General features: G+C 40.1%; 4 protein-coding genes across 7 annotated transcripts in view; 3 read left to right on the top strand and 1 right to left on the bottom strand.

Moving 5' to 3' along the window:
• Nucleotides 1–56, top strand: part of myom3 (myomesin 3) — a 77,666-nt gene extending 77,610 nt beyond the window's left edge. The window contains exon 37 of the mRNA XM_080895514.1: nt 1–56. This exon is cut by the window's left edge and continues 225 nt beyond it. Within this exon, the coding sequence (XP_080751640.1) occupies nt 1–45 (45 nt within the window). The 3' untranslated portion in view covers nt 46–56.
• Nucleotides 57–1,273: 1,217 nt separating this feature from the next.
• fabp10a (fatty acid binding protein 10a, liver basic) lies at nt 1,274–2,371 on the top strand. The gene is made up of 4 exons (XM_080895515.1): nt 1,274–1,404; nt 1,511–1,683; nt 2,067–2,156; nt 2,282–2,371. The coding sequence occupies exons 1-4, from the start codon at nt 1,338–1,340 to the stop codon at nt 2,330–2,332; spliced, it is 381 nt and encodes a 126-aa protein (XP_080751641.1). The 5' UTR covers nt 1,274–1,337; the 3' UTR covers nt 2,333–2,371.
• A 1,009-nt stretch (nt 2,372–3,380) lies between these two features.
• srsf10a (serine and arginine rich splicing factor 10a) lies at nt 3,381–12,249 on the top strand. Of its 4 annotated transcripts, none has more exons than XM_080897140.1 (6): nt 3,381–3,544; nt 5,459–5,581; nt 6,418–6,524; nt 6,628–6,796; nt 10,034–10,084; nt 10,178–12,249. In XM_080897140.1, exons 1-6 carry the CDS (start codon nt 3,480–3,482, stop codon nt 10,434–10,436), a joined length of 774 nt encoding a protein of 257 aa, XP_080753266.1. In that variant the 5' UTR covers nt 3,381–3,479; the 3' UTR covers nt 10,437–12,249. The 4 variants fall into 4 exon arrangements, with proteins under 4 accessions (XP_080753266.1, XP_080753263.1, XP_080753265.1 ...); XM_080897137.1 differs by lacking the exon at nt 5,459–5,581 and adding an exon at nt 5,783–6,088 and having other exon boundaries at nt 3,406–3,544; nt 6,429–6,524; XM_080897139.1 differs by lacking the exon at nt 5,459–5,581 and adding an exon at nt 5,783–6,088 and having other exon boundaries at nt 3,406–3,544.
• On the bottom strand, nt 11,989–15,571 carry pnrc2 (proline-rich nuclear receptor coactivator 2). The gene is made up of 3 exons (XM_080897141.1): nt 15,371–15,571; nt 14,622–14,841; nt 11,989–14,401 (listed from the first exon to the last, which is right to left on the bottom strand). Exon 3 carries the CDS (start codon nt 14,376–14,378, stop codon nt 13,908–13,910), a length of 471 nt encoding a protein of 156 aa, XP_080753267.1. The 5' UTR covers nt 14,379–14,401; nt 14,622–14,841; nt 15,371–15,571; the 3' UTR covers nt 11,989–13,907.
• Between the last annotated feature and the right edge of the window lie 733 nt (nt 15,572–16,304).

Below are 16,304 nucleotides of genomic sequence, written 5' to 3'. Positions count from 1 at the left end.
AAGCATGGGGAGAAACCTCCAGCTAATGCAGTGGAGTTGAGTTAGGACTCCAAACTGAGTCAAAAATCGATATTTCTGCAGGGAGTGAGGGTTTACCAAGATCTGCGCACATGTTACTTTTGAGAATTTCCTGCAAACAAACCACAGTATCCTCTACACCAGGATTTGCTTCTACTTTATTTGATGTGTCTAGTATTTTGCTTAATGAAACTCTTTTTGGCTGATTATCTTATAAAATACCACTATAGTAGCCAGTGTTCTGCAGTAAACAATGGTAGCATTTTCTGTAAGCAATTAGATACATATAGATATGATATGTAATTGACATTACGGAGCTAGTTTGCTGGCTTTTACTTGCTCCACTAGCACTGAATTTGGACTGCATTTTGTCATTTATCTGCTTTTGGTCATGCTGACAGTTTCAACAAGTCTCGCTTTAAGTGCTTTTGAAAAACCCTAAACTCTGATCTTAGTTTCTGTTGAAGCAGATTTGTATTTTGTGTGTGTGTGTGTGTGTGTGTGTGTGTGTGTGTGTGTGTGTGTGTGTGTGTGTGTGTGTGTGTGTGTGTGTGTGTGTGTGTGTGTGTGTGTGTAGTGAATAAAGGGATTTACAGCAATTTTTCTCTAGTGGATTACTTCTAAAATAGATTTTGCAATGAATGATTTCTTTTCCACTCTGGAAGCAAACAGTCCGCAGTGTCATTAACCTTTCTACTTTACCTCAGAGTGGTAGATTTACATTAGCAGGCTGGAGACGTGAATGAGGTTCAGTTAAGGTCTGCATATTAGTCATGTTTATGAAATGCTTTCATTTAGCATTTTCTTCTTTTCATCCTTAAACTCCTCTACGATTTGATATCCTTCTGATAAAAGGTTCGATTCTTTGTTTGTGTGCTCTTTTGCTGATTCAGATCCTTTGTCATAAATTGCAAGTGGAGCCTCAAAGAAGAATAGCTGTTCCTTTATAATACTAATGAGGATCAAAATAGTCAAGCTGTGAAATAGGCTGGCATGCATTTTACTGCTAAGTCCATGTGTGATCTGCACATCTTTCACACCAGTGAAGCTCTTAAACGCTAAATTTACTAAATTTACCAATATGAATTGACCTTTGGTGAACGCTGTGTCGCCACATAGGTATAAATGAACTCCAGGTTATTCAAACATGTGATTACTTCAGAGGACATTGTTACTCATTAGACATAGCACTGGGAGCCCTATACCATCAAGTATAAGAAGGTGGGGCATACGCTAGCAATCTCCACATTGTGTTGAGCTTCACACAGCTGCCTCAGCCTCCCGCCACCTCAGTGAAGGAGAAGCCAGACCTAAACAACATGGACTTCAGTGGAACGTGGCAGGTCTATGCTCAGGAGAACTATGAGGAGTTCCTCAGGGCCATGGGTGAGAAAAAAGCTGGGCGGTAAAGAAAAAAATCGATTATTTTCAGTAGCTGAAGTTGTAGGTTATTGTGCATAAATTAACAATATACATGTGTTCTGCTTAACAGAGCTCCCAGAAGATGTCATCAAAGTGGCCAAGGACGTCAAGCCAATCACTGAGATCAAGCAGAGTGGCAATGACTTTGTCATCACCTCCAAGACTCCCGGAAAGTCCGTGACCAACTCGTTTACCATCGGCAAGGAGGCTGATATCACCACCATGGACGGCAAGAAGATCAAGGTTACTCATTTTTATTTAACTTCTTTTTTTATATGAAATATTATCTTGAATGCTAATTTACTTCAGGATGATGCAACTTTTGAGAGACTAAAAAAATGCTGCATTCTCTTTATTCGTGAATCATACTCATATTTAGTAAACTGCCCCATTTTGTGTTATGGCAACAGTACCACTGTTAAATTGGTCACTTATTGCTGCATCTGCTGCTTCTGTTTGACTAAAGTTCGGCCATCTGTGTCTAAGAATACTCCTCTTCCTACTGGAAAAGTAAAGTAAAATAAAATGACATGTTAGTGGGCCTGAAGATGTGAAGGGTTTAAATTCATTTTCTTGTCTGTTTTGAGGGTTTCTTTATGTGTATTGTCTCTTCCACTTCTCTGCAGTGCATTGTCAATATTGAGGGCGGCAAACTGGTCTGCAAAACTGACAGGCTCCGCCACGTCCAAGAGCTCAAAGGAGGAGAGATAGTTGAGGTAAAGTCCACCTTACCAGAATTCAGACAGTAGCAGCATCAAAAACCAAACAAACTATTTGCTGGATTATAATCTTAATATTGTCTGTAATTTAAAAGTGTTTTCTTTTCTTTATCCAATTTCAGACTTTGACCATTGGGTCGACAACTCTCATCAGAAAGAGCAAACGGATATAAACTTGGCAGCGAAGAAAGCAGTGTCTATTTAAATAAAAGTGTTGATTAAAAAGAGCAGCGTGTGTCATATTTCTGTCCCCTTATATTTGCAATGGTCTTAATAAGGTCATTGCTTTGTGAGGCCTTTTTTCTGTGTCTAACGTGTTTTATAAAATATTAACTAGGTAAACAAAAGATATCCATGCAAAGAAGCATTTGATAAAAGTTGTGTTTGCCATGTCGGCTATATTGAGAAATGTGCTTGTGGCTTGACGTCCACACCATCCTCTAGTGGACTAGCGGGTCTAATGCACGCTATGCCGTGATACTGGTTTGGATAGTTCTGGGGGCTTGAGCAGGCATAAATCAGTTTCTATGGTCAGTGTGGGGATTTGGCTTCTGTTTGATGAAATAAAAAAGTAATTATAAATCAGGAAAGGTTAAGGTGAAAACTTAAGGAAGCTTTAAGCTTATAAGGTTATTTTAGGGAAATTTTGGCAAATATTTTAAAACATTAACTTTTAGGGAATTACATTTAATTTCAGGACTCTGTGATTGCCATATATTTCTCTTATAATCACAGACAGTATGAAACAGATTTGTCACACATAAGGTCAGATTTTAGACTTTAAACTGTATTACATTTCCTGCTGATGAGGACCCTCCCTTTGGCCATTCACAATAATAACGTAATGAAATAATAGATCAACAATTAAATGGCAGTTATATACCATAGGAATTTCTGTGGATTCAAAAGACATTGAATTAACAAAAACTTTATAACTACATGACAGTCTCAGTAATGAACTAAATATTTTTCTTTAATTTTGCACATTTAAGTCTTCCAGTCGTGCTGACAAACTTATTTCGTTTGCTACTTAATTGTAATGCAATTAAACCTCTTTACATTCACAGGAAGAGGGAGTTTCACTGATCCAATTATGCTCAAAGTAGCCTATATGTGGTCCACAATGTAAACTGTCAGTTTGACATCCCTGTCTGAGGTCTGAGAAAGAGAGAGCAAGAGAGACCGTCGTGTTTTACTTCTAGGCATGCGCAGTGCCGAGAGAGCGCTCTGACTGACCACGTAGCCTGTCTCAGCTGCGGTACAGATAGCTGCAATACACGAATTCACGGCCTCTCTACAGTAGCAACGGGCCGCTGAAAAATGGCGAGATACCTGAGGCCTCCGAATACATCTCTTTTTGTCAGAAACATCGCCGACGAGTCCAGGTACGGTGTTACTTTCAACCCCGCCGGCGTGCAAGCAGGCATGGTCAGGCTAAATGTGACGCTAGTTAGTTAGCAAACATGTCAACGTGATGTCATCATCAAAATTAGGAAACTGACGTTAACGGTCAGAGAGTGACTCCGGACAGAGAAGCTGGCTACGGACAACACAACCGTGTAATATTTGGTAATACTTAGAAATAAGAAGCTGAAACATTCGTGTTGTTACTGAAGTTAACGCTACACCCTGACCTGTCTGAGGGGACAAAAAAAATAAACGACTGAAATACGTCTTTGAAACTGAACTAAAGGCTGGACAGCAGCAGTTCCTGCAAGTAAACTACAATATCTGTAGTTTACGCACTTTTGCACTATGCACTTTTTAATTATGGAATTTAATTTTATGTCCTTCCTATCATTAAAAAAATAATTAAAAATATTAAGGCAACACTTGAACATTACAGCCAATTAAAACTTCGGGCATATAAATAGTGAATTCATTTTATCTGCTTTGGTGCACGTGAAAGTGATAACAGGTGGATTGGAGAGGCAACAATACGACAGAATGGGTTTTGAAGGTGGTGGCCACAGACCGTTGCTCTCTCTATATCCCCTCTCACTTATTTTCTTGTTTTACTTTTTGCTGGTGCCCATGTCATTGCTGACATCATAAGACTGTGGTCCATTCGAGTTACAGAGATAGTCCACCTCTTACAGGATTGCACATCTTTAAGCCCTGTCACGAGGTTTGATTTGTCTCCCAGCACAGGCTTAAGACAGTGGAAGGGATCTCAATGCACTTCAAGGTGCTCTGTTTTCAAATTAAGTTCAAAAGGCCTTTATCCTCAGGGCATGGCTGTTTAAGCTTAAACAAAAAGTTCAGGCACTTGCTTGACTGTGCTATGAGAGTAAAGGCATTTTAAATTTTATTTTAAACAGAATGTCTTTTGAGTGTTTTGAAATTTTAGCCAATGCGTATCCTTTCCAAAGAGTCCCTCAAATAGAATTGGTATTATTCTGACTGAATAACAGTCAGGAGTGCTGACTGACTCCACAAGACTGTTGAGGCGATCCCAGAAGACAGCCCATTCCTTCAGGGGAGTTTCACGGGGCCATAGAAGGGAATTGACCCAGCAAAAGGACCAGTATCTGCTCCTTTGTGTGAAGATGAACAGAGCCTTGCTCATGTGTGTGTTTCTGACCAAAGACTATGTAGGGCATCCTTTAGTAAGACATGTGCTCACATGCCATACACTGTGTTTGGCATTACCAGACAACACTTAGAACTAGCCCGTTGTCTTCACGGATGCAAGTCCACAGTGAGTACATGTGCCAGGTGTGAGCGAGCCTGGAGATGCCATGACGAATGTCATGATGCCAGCTACAACATTGGCACCAAATCAGGTCAAATGGATTCACAATGGGTTATGCTTCCTAACTGGGGACATTGGTATCCCTAAGGTGTAACTGCCTTTGTGCTACATTGTTTCTGCTGCCAAGATTAAAATAAAAAATGTATTTGGAAATTAGCGTAATGAGTTCTGTTTGATAATCTAGAGGCCTAAATGTGAATAGTATGACTTAAAGTACTTATTATTAAAGATAATAAGTAGATTTTTAAGTGTGGTTGATTTCACAAAATAAAAAAATCACTTCTGTGAAAAGTGCCATATATGGGTTTTATGGCCGCAATGAATATGTGAAAAAGACAGTTTCTGGTTAAATTGCACAAATTCACCTTAAATGTCCTGATGAGGAAACTTCCTTATGAGTAAGAAAGTAATTCGGTTTATTTGCTGTTAAGCAATGTCCGATGCTTTGCTGGCGCCAACTCATGTGTATGTGCTGCACACTGGACTCGAGCCAAATTCATATGGTAGCCAGCAGAATAAATGTGCTTATTTCATGACACTTTAGGCCAGAGGATTTACGGCGTGAGTTTGGTCGTTATGGGCCTATTGTAGATGTCTACATTCCACTTGACTTCTATACACGACGACCAAGAGGATTTGCTTACATTCAATATCCTTTATTCTTTCAGTTTATGTTTGTACTTTTTCACTAATGGATTGTAAAGCATCAACTCTGATCTGTTGGGTGCAGTGAATTGAGTAACACCTGATTTAATATTTCCCTTTTAAGAGGAGTTTTTGTAATGTAATTGATTTTTTTGTTTGTTTTTTTTAATGCTTCTAGCATTAAATATACTCCTAACCAATATTTCTTCTGTTGTTGCCTCAGAATGGTAAAGATACAGGTATGGAGACCCCACACCAAAGAAAGTTGAAAGGCGGTTGTAGAGTAGATTCAAGCCAAAGACATCCAGGCGACAAGCAGTAGTGGAATTTGGAAAATAAAGACAGAGCAAAAGCATGAAGATACAAAGAGGACAAAAAAGAGCTTCCAGGCTTCCATTTGTCTACCAAAGGGAGGAAAAGAAAAGTGTTTATTGGGCAAAGACAAGCAGGAAACCTCAAGTTCTTCTGCCAAGGCTATAAAGATCAAGCTGAAGGTCAAGCATGTTAAAGGTAACAAGCCAGACTTTTTGTATCCTACCCAATCTGATCACCATTAGTATTTGTCTTGTCTTCACAATTTGAAGTCACAAATGGGCCTATTTTTAATGTTACATAATTTGAGTTGGTATTACGGAAGACGGTCAATTATAAATGAAAGAAATATGCTGAGATGATGAATTACTCTTATACATTTTTGGCCTCACTGATCCAGTAGCTGTGTGGTGTTTTTTTTTGTGTGTTTGCTTTTTATTTTACTTGTGTTGCAGCTGCTTGCTGTTTTTTTTTTTTTTTTATTATTATTGCATGCGTGCAGCTTTCAGCTCCACCTTTCCAAATTAAAAGTCCTTAACAATCCAGCATGTTTGAAGATGTCCGGGATGCAGAAGATGCTCTTCACAACCTGGATCGTAAATGGGTTTGCGGGCGCCAGATTGAGATCCAGTTTGCACAGGGAGACCGCAAGAGTATGACCCATTGGCATTCCTACTTGAGCTTAACTGCACCATCTCCTTTTGGGAAATGTGTTGTATTGTTACATAACCTTTTGATGTGGATTTGTCAATAAAGCCCCTAATCAGATGAAGGCCAAGGAGCGCCACTCCCCTCGCAGTTTCTCTCGCTATGAGGATGATCGGGATACCCGCAGAAGACGATCACGGAGTCGCAGTTATGATCGCCGCAGGTCCCGGAGCCCTTCTTTTGACCGTCGCCCTCGGAGGTCTGAGAGCCCTAGAGAGTGAGTTCTTGGCAACTTTTACGCCTTTTAAGGAATATAAGACATTAAAGTTCACCAAAAACATAATTATATAAATGTAGTGAGTGTGAAGGAGTGCTCTATGGATGTTTGCAGCTCTGAAAGCAGGCACTTGCAAAGGAGGAGGAAAAAAGAAAGGGGAAAGATGGAGGGGCAATTTATGACTCAATAGAGTGGGGGGGGGGACGTGTGTGTACATACTGGGGCTGCAACAATTCGAGTAACATGAATATAAATAAAATTCTCAATGCAAATTTTTTGCTTCACTGCTTTGTTTAAACTCTGTAGCACTCAGATGTCATTATGTAAGTGCAAGCGTTTCACACACGTTTTGTATTAAAAATAAATATGCAATAGAAATATATCTGGCGCACATGTGCAAATTAAAAAAATATTACAACATTGAGCCCAAGCAGCCCCCAATTTTTCAACAAAAAAACGGATAACACAACAGCAGCAGGGAAGATGCTGTCATAGTTTATCAGGGAGATGCCGTGTGGGTAGTTGGCACTCTGCCTCTGCTCTGTGTGGGTAGACAGTGCAGAGGCAGAGCAGTTACTGAGATGCTGAGCTCAGCTGGGGTTAAAGCAAACATTTTCTAGTGTGCAAAACAGCAGCACTTATTCCTGCAAGCATTATTAAAACCTTTATTTGGAAAAAGCTGGTGGGAGTTCTCCATCAAACCACCTGTTTAAAAGCCTTCAACGTGAAGAGAAGCAAACTCTGTAGTCATCCTCATTTTTGTTTTTTCCACAAGGAAAATCTACAGTAAAGCTACTGAAGTTAAAATATGGAGATGGGCTGTTAGCTTAGTCTGATAAGATGTTTAGATTAGGCAGCTAGCTAAAAGCTGCAAGCAGCTGTCCTACTTTATATCAGAGCAATACCTGCAACAGGGGTGACTCAACGAAATGGGGACATAGGGTTTAGTAACCCATATTTATATCAAAGCTTTAGTAACGTTATGCAATCCAAATCCACAACATAAAATATACAGTGTTATATTAATTGTATCAATATTTAATAATATAAAAATAAAAGTTTTTTTTCACAGGCTGGTCAAGCTATAGAAGGGCCAATAGCTGCCCTCTTTGCCACCGGAGAGCATTGAACAACACTTCAGGAATTTGGAGTTATCATAAATGTTAACATGCTAACATTTGCCGTTTAACTATTAGCAACTAAATGATAGCAACATTAGCCACCTGTCATCAGTAATGTAGCAGCCTGTGGACAGTGAGTCACAACTTATTATGGACAAATGGAGAACGACACAGGTTACTTGGCTGTGCAGTGTCAGGGGAACAATAGCTGAACCGAGCAGAGAATCCAGAGGTTTGTTGAACTAGATCTGAAGACCAGAGCTGAGGATCTAACGAGCTGCACACTGCAGCAGAGAAAATAGTGGTTTAAAGAGAGACTGTAGGCAATTGTGGACAAAATGACAAACTTTAACTTTTCTACTTACAAAAATGTTTTGAAAAATGTCTCATTTAGTTTAGCCAGCTGTGACTTGGCTTTGAAATTGTTTTGTGACAAAACCTGAGACAAAAACATGCATTAAAACATACACATGATCACACATCAAATCTACCTAATCCAGGAGCTACAACCCTGTCAGAACTTGCCTGCTGTAAGAAATCTTTTGTGTTTACATGTATGTATTCACGTATATAATACAAAGGGTGGGGTACTGCAGGGGCTGGCAGAATTTTACGTATATATGTGACTGTTTGTTGTTTTCGTTTGTTTGTTTTCTCAGCTTCAATCTGGGATTTTGCAAACATAACACTTTTTAGACATAACTAATTGTTATTCTGTTAAATTAGGACGTTATACAGGCAGGACTTTTTCTCATTTTCTTCTTATCCCTCACTTTAACGTTTTTGTTTGATTATTAGCTATTGCGACTGGCCACTACTTTAATGATAACGTAACAAGCGGTTAATGTGGCTTTTTCACAAATGTACTTTTAACTATAGCAGATAGATCCACATTAAAATTATTTGATTTGGCACAGTTTTTACACTGCATGCCCTTCTACACGTAACCCTCCCATTTATCTAGACTCTGGTCTAGGAGTGCACTAGCTTGTGACTGACTTGAGTTTGGGTTTCTGTCTTTCACTGTCTTTTACGTTTATAACTGTTTAATATGTCAAGGGTATTGAAACGAGAGCTTAACCAGCTTTTCAACATCCCTCAAAGAATTGCTCTGTTGACTATCTTGCAATTTTGGATTATGCAAATTAGCAACTTGCTATTCTCATGATGAGCTGGGGACCTATTCAGGTTATAGCCCACCTCTCAACCCTGAGATAGGCTTCATATCCTGCCCCTGCAACCCTGAGTGGAATAAGCGGTAAAGAAAACTGATGGGTGAATGATGGATTGAGGAAACATGGTGGGTGTATCACTCGTCTCTCTGGTGGAACTTTAAAGTAGAGCCTATATTTAGTATTAATTTCCTCATAATTACAAACTGATATGCAATACATTCCTTGGAATTCTGTTTTTTGTTTGTTTGTTTTTTACATTTAAATATTAAATTAATTGAAAGTTGTCATTACATTTAAAAAAAAAAAACAACAAAAACAAACAAAAACAAAACAATTCTGTGAACTTCATTTACCAAAATGTAAGTGAACACAGTCTGAAATGGCTCTCATGCTGTTGGCTGATTGCAACTTGGTGCAACACAGTTAACTAAAGCAGTCATTTAGCAAGTTTGGAGTGTCATTGCTTTGAAAGTGACCAATCACAATAAGACCAGTTCCTGCTGTGGTTCCTCCCCTCTGTCATTTAACTTTAAAGGAGAGCTTGTACACTCTGCAGTGTTCTGAGACGAATGTGCTGTGTGCCTGGTGGCTGTTGTGCACTTATTTCTATGTGCTGACATGAGTGAGTCTACCACCTCTTGTGAAATATTTATTTGTGACTATGTTTTAGTTATGATCTGCTTGTGACATGTGCCATAAATGTAGTTTCCTGTAATTGTGTGGGCCATGCGCAGCGTGTGAGAGGGCATGATGTTTGCAGGTTTGTACACAGAAACTTTGGACGATGTCCGAGCGTGGCAGTTTCTGCAGGAAACAATTTATGTAATAAAGAGGAAGCCATATACTGCTTGTATGTAGGCAAGCCATGCTGTAAGGATATAAAGTAATTCACTCAAACTGTACAGTAACTCAGCAATTTTGTTTTCTTGTTCCCTCTTCAGCTCTCGATCCTACAGCCGACACAGAAGAAGCAGAAGCCATGAAAATAACAAGTGGGCTCATTTCTGTCCTCTTGTATTTCAGTAATCATATAAACATGGCACTGTACTCTGTAATGATAGTAACTGTAATGATAATCCCAATAGGCACAAAGCTCCTCCCAGTGACCACCACAGAACGCACCATGAAACGGCCTCACACTCCACCTCCCGCTCCCCATCAGCGTCCAGGTCAAGACCAAAAGGTAAAAAGAGCCAGTCCAGGTCTCACAGCCCTGCCGAAGACTTCCACCCATCCCAGAAACAGTCTGTCAGGAGATCCCCATCACGCTCCTACTCTAGATCCATGTCCCGGTCACGCTCTCGCTCCAGGTCCTGGGCTGGACGCAAGTCTGGAGGCCACTGACAGACTGTTCTCCAAAGCCCTGTTTATGTTTCTCTAGAGGTTTCTGTTTAATGTTCACCTCTAGCCATTTTGGACATGCATTACTTCACATTGTTGGCTTCAATAATCTGGTTAATGATTAATTAACTGGTTAATAATGTTCTGTTACGTTCCTCCCAGGTTTTTTTGTTTTTTGTTTTTTTTTTTGTTTTTTTTTTCCCCCAGACGTACAAGCAGCAGTGACAGGAGAACCACAGTATGTGTGCACAAGATTTTTTGCTTTTGTAGCTACAAGCATTATCAGTATTGACTCTAGCGTGTATAACATTTGGTTCCCTGCTCTTGCTGCTGAGAACTGCACCAATTCCCTCCCACACAGAGAGAAGGCTACCTTCTGGATTGGGAAAGTTCGTAACAGAAGAATACCTTAAAGTTGTAAATTTAAAAAAAAAAAGATTGGATATAAGCTACTACTGTAGTGAGCTATGGAACTCATGCAGAGCAATGATTTTGTGCGTCACTATCTATCAATGTAACTGCATGCACTCAAAGTTGAATGCTTCAAGGTCCAACTGTGTTAAGAACTGCTGTTGTGACCTTTATGAAGAGACCAGGGTGCAAGTAGACATGTTAAAAGGTTGTATTTATAGAAAGGTGTGCATGTGTGAAAGGAGTCTTGTGCTTCCTGCTTTCATTTCTTATTTGAATACGGAGGAATCTCTTGCCAAAGGTAAATAAACAATTTTGTTATGTTTGTAAGAAAAGCACATTTGGCTCCTGCTTTTTTTTTTTTCTTTTTTTTGTGTACATGTGTTAAATTAAACTGAAGGCCTGCTTTGCCAGTATTCACAACATGCCCTGGTCTGGTTTAATTTCAGCAGGCCAACTTGTATACTATAGTTATTGTAATTGCTGTGACAATGAAAGATATGCTGATACAGCTGGTACCCAGAGTCATTTTGTTATGTAATAATATACTAAAGATAAGAATCAATTGTTTTTCGTGTCCCTAAGTAACTCCCTTGTTTAAACTGTTATACCTGATATCTTTTGACAATAAATACATTCTTACACTGCTCTAGTTGAACAAGCTGTGTTGTAAAGGTAGTGTCAAACAAGTGTTACTATATCAAGTCAAAAATACTCAAACACAAAGTAGGGGGGTAGGGGAGGGGATTTAATTTTTTGTTTGAGGTTTTTTTTTTTTTCGTTCAAGTTTTTCATCAATTCAAAGAGTGCTTTCTTGTTTTACATTTTGTAACAAATTAACACCAATTGTAAACAGGGCACATTTCATTGTTCTTGGTGACATTTCATCCGAGGGACAAATTAAAAAGCCAATTCACTGATTAAAATTTTGAATATGGAGACTGCCATGCATGATTTAGTCTGGGCAAGAAAAAAAGGTTTACATGAACCAAGAAAAGGCAGTAATTAAAATAATAGACATTTTCAATTGTCAGCAGGCGGAAGAACAGCCAAGAACTGAAAATGTCTGGAAAATATTTGGTCAACTTGGGAATTTCCACCAATGATTATGGTCAGTTTCAGTATGAGTTTTAACTTAGGCACAGTTTTTCTTTTTTGTAAAAAATAAAACAAAATAAAAAAGTGCTATGCTTACACACCATTGTAAGCACATTCACAACTCAAATCTATACATATGCAAGTCTCCTAGAGTCCAATTGGGAGTTTTTTTTTCTATTTTACTTGTTTTTCCCATTTAGCATCTTTCAACCTACACTGCACAATACACAATAAAAAATGTGCAATAACTCTGGAAAGATCAGAGTATAGGGGTACTGATAGATGCTATAGGCAGCTTTTTTTTTTTTAACAAAAATATTCTTCAGTATTGAAGTCAAGACATGACCTTAGCATGTCTCATACATTCAGTGTTATTACTAAAAATACTTTTGTCAAACAGGCCACAAACTTGGCCTGCAAATGTACATATGCTACAAGTGTTTTATACAGTTCATTATTTACATGGCTCTTGAACTCACAAGCTTTCATACTTTGTTTTGTCATCTTTAAGCTGGCCATGAATGGCTCCAATTCTGCAAAGGGAAAGCAAAGAGCCTCAACAGAGAACTGAAAGAGAATCCATAGAAGATAGTCAATTACGCCTCCGTTAATTGAACAGCATCCTGGCCTGTAACTTATGAAAAAAAGAAAACAGTCTGATTGCAGTGCAGAAGGTTAAGGGACAGAAGTGCAAGAGACAACAGGCAGCAAGTGTCTGTTGATTATGGGGTAGTTAACCATTGAGACTTAATTTGTAAACACAAACACCAGCCTCCTGTCTCACATTGAGGCGCTTGGGCCTCTTCAGAAACATTCCTTAGCTCTGTCTCGCCTTGTGCACAAAAGCATACAGCCAACAGGGCCAGGCAATGTGGGTTTTTTTTGAGAAAACAAAACTCAGTAGTCCCACATTTAAGCAAGGCCCCCTTCCGCATGTTGGAGCTGCAGGCACTGTCCTGAAGAGGCAGAGACTGAGGAGCAGTAACGGTACTGATCAGAACAGGTGATCAAGGAGACGTCAAACCATTCACTTCGAGTTGGCAAGTGGAAATGGCAACACTGCCTTCTGCCCAAATGTCCAAAAAAAGAAAAGCAAAACATTGCTTTGGTTATACACAGCACATTATACATCTTTCAACAACCACAACAGAAAGCACTTATACAAAATAATGCTATGATAAGAGTGCTGTAGACCTTGGACACACTCAACTCCAAGTGCATGTGCGCACAGCGCAGTAAAAAAGGGTACGTGAGTTGGTGGTCCAAAGCCAGTGTGCCATGGTCTCTTACTACCCTTCGTTTGAGGTTATACCATTAACCTGTAGTTACACTACAGCTCATCTCCTGTAAAATATCTTTTTTTCCCTGCAGAACTGCAGTTGAGTGCCTTCTTTAGCCAAACAATGAATGTGATATATAAACAACAGTGGGCCCTTGATTAAAAGAAATAAAATTGCTACAAATATGAACCTGCTTTAGCACCTAAAGCTTAAGGAGATAACTCCAAAGATCATTCTTCATAGAAACATAAATGAAACACCATGTCTGTCCAAAGAAGTGGACCGTAAAAGTGATGGGAATTTACCTGACTAATGTTACCATCCTTGTTTGGGGAAAAAAGCACACTCAATCTGCCTTGGCAGCCAAGATTAAAAATAACAAAACAAAACATAAGTACAAAGAATATCCAGTTTGTCATAGTCACAGAAACTCCGCTAAAGGCATCACCGACCAGCAAGGCTGCAATTCTGTAAATTTTAAATGATCAGTTTTTTTAAAATGGATGATAAACAGGAATTGCAAAACATTGCTCCTGTCAAGCATCCACCAACTTTGAAGGTCAGCCAAAAAAAGGAGAGAAAAAGAAAAGAGCTAGAAATACTACAGAACTGAGGCGTTCCTGGTGGGTGGGTCCATGCATTGGCTTATTTTTTTTCTTTAAATGAAGAACTGGTATCACCCCCATCAGGCCTGCACCTTCAGGAGGCTCTTGAGCTGGAAGGTCATAACTTCCCTGTTGTCACAGGAGCCGATAGGGAAAGACACCCAGTGACTAGGGGGTTTGGGCAAAACACTGGGTGAAGGTGGCTCACTGAATTTAGGCCCTGCATAGCTTGGGCTGCCTTGGGTTGCCAGGAGTGTGTTGAGATGAGACACTGCACCCTCCCAGTTCTGATCATAGTTGGTGGAAAAACGGACAGAAGCATTCTTCTCTGCAGACACGGCCTGCCGTGTCTCTGGAGACCTGTGGTAGGCAGCGCCTTTCTCGCTCCGTCGGTGGCCGTGGTGGTGAAGGCCCCCTGCCCCCCCTACGGATGCAGCTGCTCCGTTCTGGTCACGGCTTCGCTGCTTTGCCCGGCCAAGCTGGTGGTTCTTCTTGGCCAAAGGGCGCTCAGGGTGGGTAACTGGAATGTTGTACCTCTCTCCACCTCCCATACTGCTTTTGCTCTACGTGTCACCTAAATTGTGAGAATAGTATTATTAAAAATAAACTCTGGTTATACATTTCTATTCACGCTAATAATCTATGCAATTACAGCGCAAGTTGTTGACTACCAACCGCGAGCACAGGCGCACCACATCACAATAAAAACAAGTACAGAGACTACGTGCAGAAACACCAGACAGCGAGGCTCGCCCATCCCCCACACGGACACCAGGAAAACAGCGCCAGCTCACCTCTTTGTTGTCAGAAAGTTAACCGAGTAGACGTCTCTCTTCAATCTTTCTCCTCCAATCGGGCCCCAGGTCCTCGAAGTAGTCTTCTGTCTACCTCTCGCTGCACATTTGTGTCCAGCAGGGTCTGAGGTTTTCATGTGCCAATAAGCGTTGTTTTCTCGTGAAGCCGAGCTGAACATCAATTCACCTCGGCGCACGATACTCCAAGAAGTCGCCGACCCTTCGGGGCATTAACAAAAAACGCTTATCAGATATGCTAACTTGACAGGACTTAACGTCCATTAGATATGCTAAATAGACAGGACTCAACATAACAATAGCGCTCACAGTGTTGTGACGTGTGACTGGGAACTGACGTTTTCTTCAAATATTCTATTACATAACATTGAAGTACCGACAAAATGACATTTCCTCGCCATTACATTTATAAAAACCTTGCATATAACTTGTAATCTATAGCGATTATCACACGAAAATGTTATGTAAGAAAAGTGCGACATCATAGCCCACTCCTGTTTGCTCAGGCTGGGCTTAAACTGCGGCCAATTTTTCCCTTGTTCTTGTGTAGTAAATTAATAATAAAACGAAATAGTTTGTATACCCTTCATATAGGATCATTTAATTAATTAGCAAATCCAGTGGTTCAAATTCTAACGTTTTTTTATGATCTAGGACGCTCTACTTTGGCACAGAACCAAAACAAAGAAACTCGGTTTAATATGGCGACGAGGTACAAAACTGTTTCTTACCAACTTCTTCAGGCTTGGTTGTTAAAGCCTTTCGTCAGAAAAGAATTTACAGTTAGCTTCTAAACTCCCTCTACGGACTATGTAGGAAGCACAGCAAACTATATCTCCTACAAATCCGTCACTCTCGAAGCTTATTTGGTGTTAAAGGCCGGTGAAGAGATCTCACTTCTCTCTCTCCCGACTCAGAATTGCGACAAAATGGACTCTACAGCAGCGGTATGTACCCCCTTGCAACGCAAATCTAACCAATCATAAAGCGACTACGAAATAAACAACCAATCATCGAAGAGGCAGTCGACAAGTTGCCTGTTGCCAGACTGGTGACGTTAATTGCCGACCCTCCTCTCCTTGCCTTTGTTGGAGCTCGGGTATTTCCCGAGAGAAGTGAAATAAAGAAGGAAAAAACACCACTTTCGGGCTCTGGAAGTTAACGTAATAGACAGGAAATACCCGAGATGGCACGTAAAACATTACATAAAGGTTTAGAGTGAGCATAGAGGCAGTTAAGTGTTATGTAACACCAAGACACCAAGCATGTCCGCTACCCCTTCGGTTAGGTTGTAAACACGTCCAGTGTTTAGATTTACTGAGGTTTGTGCCACAGGAAACTGTTTTGGTTTGTTTTATCACATTTCTTGCTTTTTCAGGTTAACCCCTTTTATGCCCACTTGACACAGCAGCAACAGGCTGTAATAACAATGTCTATGAGCGGTTGTCCATCCCAAAAGTGTTTTGTTTTATTTAAATTCATTGGGTGGAGGTCTTAATAAGGGTTGGGGGGCTATATTACATATATTACCCTGTTTGTCCCTTTGATGTTGGTCTCACTTTTCCTCCCAATCTTTTCAAAGGACTTTGAGGTTTGACTTCCATGGCAGTCTTCCAGTAGGTTTTATGAGCGCAGGCAGGGCTAAGTGTCATCGCTCTGTGTCAT

Source organism: Rhamphochromis sp. 'chilingali' (assembly GCF_963969265.1).
Source record: "Rhamphochromis sp. 'chilingali' genome assembly, chromosome: 11".
Lineage (NCBI taxonomy): Eukaryota > Metazoa > Chordata > Actinopteri > Cichliformes > Cichlidae > Rhamphochromis > Rhamphochromis sp. 'chilingali'.
Note: the sequence above shows the minus strand (reverse complement) of the source record. Positions and strands in the feature narration are given on the sequence as shown.

Coding starts and splice junctions, on each gene's coding strand:
- fabp10a (XM_080895515.1), top strand. CDS start 1,338: ATGGACTTCAGTGGAACGTGGCAGGTCTATGCTCAGGAGAACTATGAG. Junction 1,684..2,066: donor TGGACGGCAAGAAGATCAAG/GTTACTCATTTT, acceptor ACTTCTCTGCAG/TGCATTGTCAATATTGAGGG. Junction 2,157..2,281: donor AAGGAGGAGAGATAGTTGAG/GTAAAGTCCACC, acceptor ATCCAATTTCAG/ACTTTGACCATTGGGTCGAC.
- srsf10a (XM_080897140.1), top strand. CDS start 3,480: ATGGCGAGATACCTGAGGCCTCCGAATACATCTCTTTTTGTCAGAAAC. Junction 5,582..6,417: donor CAATATCCTTTATTCTTTCA/GTTTATGTTTGT, acceptor TTAACAATCCAG/CATGTTTGAAGATGTCCGGG. Junction 6,797..10,033: donor AGGTCTGAGAGCCCTAGAGA/GTGAGTTCTTGG, acceptor TTCCCTCTTCAG/CTCTCGATCCTACAGCCGAC.
- pnrc2 (XM_080897141.1), bottom strand. CDS start 14,378: ATGGGAGGTGGAGAGAGGTACAACATTCCAGTTACCCACCCTGAGCGC.